Source organism: Hypomesus transpacificus, chromosome 20 (genome assembly GCF_021917145.1).
Source record: "Hypomesus transpacificus isolate Combined female chromosome 20, fHypTra1, whole genome shotgun sequence".
Taxonomy (NCBI): Eukaryota; Metazoa; Chordata; class Actinopteri; order Osmeriformes; family Osmeridae; genus Hypomesus; species Hypomesus transpacificus.
Window position 1 is genome coordinate 1,733,582 of NC_061079.1, and position 7,939 is coordinate 1,741,520.

General features: G+C 43.3%; 1 protein-coding gene across 1 annotated transcript; it reads left to right on the top strand.

Annotated features, from left to right (window-relative positions):
- Positions 1-2,834: 2,834 nt before the first annotated feature.
- On the top strand, positions 2,835-4,368 carry fabp6 (fatty acid binding protein 6, ileal (gastrotropin)). Its single transcript, XM_047043254.1, has 4 exons — positions 2,835-2,991; positions 3,301-3,476; positions 3,757-3,846; positions 4,228-4,368. Exons 1-4 carry the CDS (start codon positions 2,925-2,927, stop codon positions 4,276-4,278), a joined length of 384 nt encoding a protein of 127 aa, XP_046899210.1. The 5' UTR covers positions 2,835-2,924; the 3' UTR covers positions 4,279-4,368.
- The last annotated feature ends 3,571 nt before the right edge of the window (positions 4,369-7,939 follow it).

Consider the following 7,939-nt stretch of genomic DNA (forward strand, 5'->3'; position numbering starts at 1 on the left):
CAGTTGCAGCTCATCCTGAATGCAGCAGCTAGAATTTGTACCAAAACCAAGAAAACTGACCACACATCTCTTAGAGACCTACACTGGCTTCCAATTTGCTACAGATTTGTGTTTGAAGTATTCTTTATTCTATACAAATCACTCCAGGACTCAGGACTAATATAATTTCACATGCTTCTAGAATGTAAAAACCACTTAGATCATCATTTGGCTCATTTAGTAGTGACGCTTACTAGGCCTTCGCATGGTTGAGGCAGCTTTTAGCTACTTTGCCACCCACTGCTGGAACTAGCTCCCAGACGCTTCTCTATTAATCATGTCTGAATGAAAACCTACCCGTTCTCCTGTGCCTTGGTCTTGTAAATCATTGCAATGCACTTTCACCCTTGTTTAATCTTTTTTGTTCATTTATCTATTTCTTTTTATAAAAAAGTTTTGTTTTTATTTATTTGAAATTGTTTTTATGTGCCTGTGTAAAACACAGTGTGTCTGAAATGTGCTATGCAAATGAACTTGCCTTGCTTGCCCAAGTGCAAAGTCCTCCCCTGTTGGTCAATTTGAATCAAATTAATTCATAATTATTTTTACGATCATTGATATTGAGGGAAAGAGTATATTTGAGTGCTAGTTGGCGTTGAAGCCCACATCACAGCCATGAGAGCATCATTAGCCTATGTATTGTTCTACTTTTCACTATGTGGGGAAAGTACATGGTTATCTGTTTTCCCAAATCTTTTACATAGTAAAAACACATGTACTTAATATGTTATGTCATACATACACTCAACACATATTCTTACTACTTGACATGAAACAGTAACTGATAGCTACTCATTCTCTTTAAAGAACTCTCTATAAAACATGAGCTGTAGCGGGCAAAGGTGGAGCCTGGGCAAATATAATATAATAAGCTGCCAGAGGGTAAAGTCAATAGAGCTTGTTCTAAGGGCCCTGTGGTCACCTTCATCACCAGCACCATGACATGTGTTACTCTGTGTTGGCAGGTTGCCCAACACCAATACCCTGATGTCAACACAGCATACTGTTCAAACCACGGTCACCTAGAAATAAAGTGTTTTATTTGTTGTAAGTCAAATGTGACCTGACTTCTAAAACGGAAAGTTTCCAGTCGGCAAGCACCTCAGCGAAACAGGTGTGTTCCTCTGGTTAGAGTTAGGCCTCACCTGTCCCTGGCCAATACCTCACCAACCTTTATCTCTGTCTGAGGTCGAGCAGTGCATATGTCCCCAGTCCAGTGGAGGGTGACTATGAGGGTATAACTGTAAAAGTTGATGTTTTACTCTGTTTTACGTTCTGCAGATTGATTTAACCTTGAGAGGGAAATAAAATGATTTAGCTGTGACCTGAAGGACACTAGCAGTCATGACACCACAATGTTCGTTTGTTCTGGTGGTGTGACAATGACAATTAACAGCATTTTGGCTTGATGAGTAAATGATTAAACCCAGAAATTACTTCATCCATTGATGTACTCTTGAGTCCAGAAGATTGATTTGCAGGGTTCTTCAATGAGACTACTAGTTAAAATTTAAAATGAAATAGAGTCAATTAGCAGACGCTCGTATCCAGAGCAACTTACAGTAAGTACAGGGACTTCCCCCGAGGCAAGTAGGGTGAAGTGCCTTGCCCAAGGACACAACGTCATTTGGCTCAGCCGGGAATCGAACTGGCAACCTTCAGATTACTAGCCCGATTCCCTACCGCTCAGCAATCTGACTCCCTGTTCTGGATCAACATGTTGAATTCACTACTTTAAAACGAAAATGCAGTGTGTTACAATCATTTTGATATAACTGTAAATGTAAACGGACAGATAGTCTTCAAATGGCCAAGACCTGCTGGAACACTATTACAGTAACATACAGTATCATGTGCCTTAAGCATCAGCTAGGTGTGCATGTGAGAGATTTCTAGTAGCAGTGTTTTTGACTGGATCTTGATTCATATTGACAGCTGTGCTGGGAAAACTAGCTCAATATGGTGTTAAACTGACATGGGTGGGGGTTTGTGTGTTGTGTGTGAGTGTGTGCAGTTTAGGGTGTAATGTACTGTCAACGTGTCATATCCTCATTCACACTTCCATGCAAAGCAACAGGCTGATCTTGTTAAAACTTTGGTGTGTTTATGTGAGTGTGTCAGAGAGGGTACTTATTGTGAGGATAATCTAAATATAGGACTTGTGGGATGCTGCATTAGGTGTACGTAAGTGTTTCATGGAAAGTATGTCTTGGAAACAGGCATGTGTGTCTTTGTGTGTGTGTGTGTTTCCAGGTCTGATCCTATGTCTGTTTTGAAGGGACCACGGCCCAGATAAAGGAGTAATACAAGATATTTTTTATTTAGAGGTAGAACTGATTCTCAGAATATCTATTCCAGGAACTACAATCCCACACAACCTACCAGCCTCTCTCTCTTGCCCTGTAACACTGCAGCCTCTACACTACCTCTGATTAAACCTCAAAACAGTCTCAGTACACAGTCCCTTCAGTCTGTCCAGCCAGCCAGCCACTGGACCAGAGACTTCCAAACTCAAATTGTGATTGTCAGTTTGACCGTCAGTGAAAGTGATCTAATCCTCTGGATAGATCTCTGGTAGGAATTTGCCAGACTGAACTATAAAGAAAGAGAGGTGAACAACCTCATGGTCACACACGCACACTAAGATGACACAACAGCCACTGGTGGTGTCCTCGTAAAGGTTTACAGCCAGTTAGATGCTGCTGTGCACAGCAGGAAGGGGAGGGGGAGGGGTGGGGGAGTGTGAGGATGGGAGGGTACACAGGGCCAATGTGTGTATATAAGTACCCACAGGTACATCCATCCATACCTTACTTTTCCCTGCTTGCCCAGGAAGCTCTCTGAATCTCTGTTCCTCTCCTCCATCTATCAGACTTCTCAGCATCATGGCCTTCGCAGGGAAATGGGAAACTGAATCCCAGGTGGGATACGACGAGTTCTGCAAGCTGCTTGGTGAGACCAGCCTTCGTACTCACATTTTGGAACTCTCATTCCAGAACTCTATTCTGAAAACTCACATTCTGGAACTTACATTCTATTACTCTATTCTGACCACTCAGTCATAACATCTCTTTCAATATGATTTGTCAAAAGTAATGAAAAATACTACGTTTTGTAAAGCAATGACATCCCACAGTAGGCTGCGATACTGGTCTGCACATTTATTCATGTTGGAATTCTAGACAGAATGCGAATTCACCTGTTTGCTTGCTGTTTGTCTGCCTGCTTGACTGTCTCTGTCCATTTTCTTGCGGTCTGCAGGCATCCCTGATGACATCATTGAGAAGGGGCGTGATTACAAGCTGGTCACGGAGGTGACACAGAGTGGCAATGACTTCTCCTGGACGCAGGTGTACCCTACCAACGCCAAGGTCTGCAACAAGTTTACCATCGGCCAAGAATGCGACATGGAGACCATAGGAGGGAAGAAGTTCAAGGTGGGTTGTGTATTCCAAAATATTTCCTTCCTTCTTCCCTACGGCCTGTACTTCCTAACTTCATTCCTTCCCTCTTTCCTCCATACTACCTGTACTCCCAAACTTCCTATCTTCCTTTCTTCTTCCCTACCACATGTACTCCTCAACTTCCTTCCTTGGAGAAATCCCAGATGTGATGCAGTATATGCAGCATAGATATAAACATAAAAAAGATTGAAACGTTCAGTGTACAGTTTACAATGTGTACAGTTTAAAGTAAAGGTCCTTTCCTCCTTTCCAGGCCACGGTCACAATGGAAGGAGCCAAGCTGTGTGTCCAGTTCCCCAACTACCACCACATGTCTGAGATCAGCGGAGGAAAGCTGGTGGAGGTGAGCAGCGCCTGCTCTCAGGGCTGGGCAGCAGGGCAGGCTATCGTCCATGGTGCCCACCATTTACGTACCTCCATAACTGGCTAATCTAACTGTGTCAGCGTTGAGGTTGGGGTTTAGTGATGAAATTAGTGTCGGAGTTAGTGTTGTCTTGGGTAAACACATATACTGGGAATAGGCAGGCAAAGCAGGAAATGACATCATCAATCTGCCTCAGGTGTTGGAAAATACAAGAATATTCTATGTTCCTACTTATACCTTCTAATATCAGAGTCAAATTATAAACAACTATCACATTACTCGTATGTTGCAGACATTATCTTATGAATATATAGTTATTTCGTTGTATATGTATATTTATTGTGTGTTGTCCTGTCCCAGACCTCCACTGCTGGCTCTGTGACTCTGAAGAGAACCAGTAAGAAGATCTAGATACTCCCATTACAACTCCACATTAACAACAACCAGTGACCTCAAACTACTGCCAAGTATACAGTTGAATAAACTAAAACTGTACTTCAACCTGTTGGGCTCTCTATTTTTGTGTGTAAAAAAACTAATTGTGACTTGTGCCAAATCATACTAGCTACACTAGGAGGCACTCCATCTTAAACCTCACTCAAAAGATAATCTCTTCTTCTCTATAATTCTCTTCTAGACTAATTCAGTATAGTGTATAATAATAATAACAACTTAACTTCAAATGGGTTCAAAACGTTTCTGTCACTGATGGTAGAATCTGTGTTTCAAGTATTTCCTAGATCCCACACCCACATTCCCTCTTTCTCAGAGCAAATCAGAGGAGAAGGCTGTTCACGTTCTTGGAGAGCGTGAACAACTAGGAGTGTCAGAGAATAGCTTGTCCGCTGAGCCAACATATTTCAGTCAGTCTGCATGAATATACACTGAGACAGTCTCCTTGAGACAATACAAGACGCAACACAATGAAACAATGGAGGAGATGGCTGAGGGGTAGTTTTGGATAGAAGACAGAGAAGGGAGGAAGGGAGACAGAAAAACTGCATCCTGCCCTACCCCCCGGCCCTGTTTCTGTAAACAATGGCAGTTTAAAATGATCTAGTAAGCTGTTCACTGTATTTGTTTAGAGGTAATGTGGGAGAAAGGGGGTGGGGTGTCATTCCTATTGTCTAAAAGGAAGGTGACTAGTTGTCTCTCGGGTGGAACTAATTGATTAGTTGACTCTCTCTCCCTCCATCTCCGCCTCTCCTTCTCATTGGGGAGCTTTTCATGTGCAGTGACTTGAGACATTTACATCCAGCCACTCCTCCCTCGGGGTATGTGAATTATCACCTTTATGTTCCAAACAAGCTTTCCACAGCTAGATCCTCTAGCGGTAAACATGCACAGACACCCACACACAAGCTACAATGCTGGAACAGTGAAACACAACAGCCAGGTCAGATGGTTGAGTGGTTCGGGAGTCGTGCTGTTAATCAGAAGGTTGTTGGTTCAATTCCCGGCCGTGCAAAATTACATTGTGTCCTTGGGCAAGGCATTTCACCCTACTTGCCTCGGGGAGAATGTCCCTGTACTTACTGTAAAGGCCGATTTATAGTTCTGCGTTTTTACGCACACGCACACGGGGAACGCCCTCTCCGTCAAGAAACGCCCTCTGCGTGTCCTCTCCGAGCCCCTCGCAGAGCTCTGCGTGCACCTCCTGATTTTCCTGACTGTCTGTCCATCCGTTATTTTACGGATACCCCTTGGCTGTGATTGGTCCGTATTAAGAACCGCTTGCGTCAGGAGTGGGGGCGGGGTTGCCATGACCAACAAGAGAATAGAATCCTTTGACCGCCATTGTTGTAAGTTTTTACAATTCATATTTCAGCTAAACAGTACATGTAAATCAGTATCTGAATTAAAATGTAACGAGAAATGGGCAGTGTAGTTGCTGAAAATTTGCTTATTTTATTGATGAAACGGTTCATTTGTAAATTTGCTCCGACTTTTCGATAACCTAGCTAGCATCGCAGTGCAGAGCCATCTACTGTTCTGGCGGTGAATTGCTTTCAGCACTCAGAGCCTTCGGAGTAGTATAAATTCAACCAATCCGTCCGACTCCGTCCGTGCGTCTGTCCGTTAACGGAGACGCAGAAGTATAAATCTATGGAGGATTATAGGGGCCAAAACTAAATAAATAAATACTTGGATAAATAAACAATTATATAACACAAAGCTTAAATAAATGACACAAAATATATAAATGTTACATGTATTTGTGTGTATATATATATATGTTTAGGTTTTCATGTGTTTACATTTATTCATTTATACTTACATTTATTCATTTATACTTACATTTATTTATTTATACTTACATGTATTTATTTATACTTACATTTATGTATTTATACTTACATTTATCCACGGTGAAACTTCCTGCAGCAAAATAAATCTGTCGTCCCCCCGTCACCAAGTCAGGGGGCGGGTCAAAGCCTCTGATTAGTGGTTCAACTTGAATCGACTGCTTTTGACTATTCCAAGGTGGCAGCACCTTGTGCGGATTCAATGAATGAAATATTGAATGCTACAGTGGTCGAAATGTTAGCGGAAGCTGAAGAGATGGAGGCACCTGCCAGTTAACTTTTTTTTTACATCATATTGAGAGCTTTGCTGAAATTATAGGAATGATATTGGCCCTAACTGACCCAGACATCAATGAAAATGTGTTCACGATCCTCAGCGAGATGATACAGCATAGGGGTGGGCATATCGATCTTAAGACCGATTTATGTGGGATGTGTAAACTAACAGTAGAGGGACAATGAGTGAAACAGAAACCTTGGTCAACTGTTGGTTTATTCCATTTAATATCCTGCTCAGATGTTTGTCCTCGAAATGTCCCCCAAAGTGCTTCTGCAGCAGAAACAAGTCTTCACACACCTCTCTGGACACATCTACCCAGTGCTGCAACCCTCACCCTCCACTGCAACCATCACCCTCTACTGAAACCCTCACCCTCCTTTGCAACCCTCACTCTCCACTGCAGTGGTTCCCAACCCTGGCCCTCAGGGCACCCTGTCCTGCCTGTTTTAGATGTTTCCCTGCTCCAAATAAATGGTCATAAGCAAGCTTCTGCAGAGCTGGATAACGACCCATTCATTTGAACCAGGTGTGTAGGAGCAGGGAAACATATAAAAGACGCAGGAAAAGGTGCCCTGAGGATCCACTGCTCCACTGTAACCCTCACCCTCCACTTTAACCCTCACCCTCCACTGCATCCCTCAGCCTCCAGTGTAACCCTCATCCTCCACTGCAACGCTCATCCTCACCCTCCACTGTTACCCTCATTTTCCACTTTAACCCTCACCCTCCATTGCAACCCTCACCTTCCACTGTAACCCTCACCCTCCACTGTAACCCTCACCCTCCACTGCAACGCTCACCCTCCACTGCAACGCTCATCCTCCACTGTAACCCTCAACTTCCACTGTAACCCTTAATCTCCACTGTAACCCTCAACCTCCACTGTAACCCTCACCCTCCACTGTAACCCTTAACCTCCACTGTAACCCTCACCGTCCACTATAGCCCCATCTCCCTGTGCTACCTCTTTCAAACAAATGTAATATAAATTATAACCAAAATAAAGTAAACAATAAACAAATCTGGAACAAATACCAGTACTTGGTCAAATAACACACAAGAGATTGAGAGAGAGAGAGAGAGAGAGAGAGAGAGAGAGAGAGAGAATGAGAGAAAGAGGGAAAGAGGGGAAAAAGAGAGGGGGAGCGAAAAAGAAAGAGAAGAGAGGTAGGTAGAGAGTACATAAGAGAAAGTGGGAGACAAAGTAGCTAGTGAGTGACGAGCATCACCCCTTGCCCTTCCATTATCCCTGTTGTAGAACTAAAACACAGCTGTGGTAACTGGTCAGTAGAGCCTGTTCTTCATCCAAAGACGAGAAAGAACCTCAACAGTTGCAGGCACTATCGCTATGGCAACCAGCATCACCATAACCTCATAGGGAAGGAGAAAGCAGCCACCTCACGATAGCATCTTGAGTATGTGTGTGTGTATGTGTGAGTGTGGTGTGTATAAAGGGGTGTGTGTTGACGTACATGCATGTGTGTGT

Bases quoted from the DNA above. Each gene is read 5' to 3' on its own strand.
- fabp6 (XM_047043254.1), top strand. From the start codon at position 2,925: ATGGCCTTCGCAGGGAAATGGGAAACTGAATCCCAGGTGGGATACGAC. The intron at 3,477-3,756 runs GTGGGTTGTGTA...CCTCCTTTCCAG, and splicing joins TAGGAGGGAAGAAGTTCAAG to GCCACGGTCACAATGGAAGG. The intron at 3,847-4,227 runs GTGAGCAGCGCC...GTCCTGTCCCAG, and splicing joins GCGGAGGAAAGCTGGTGGAG to ACCTCCACTGCTGGCTCTGT.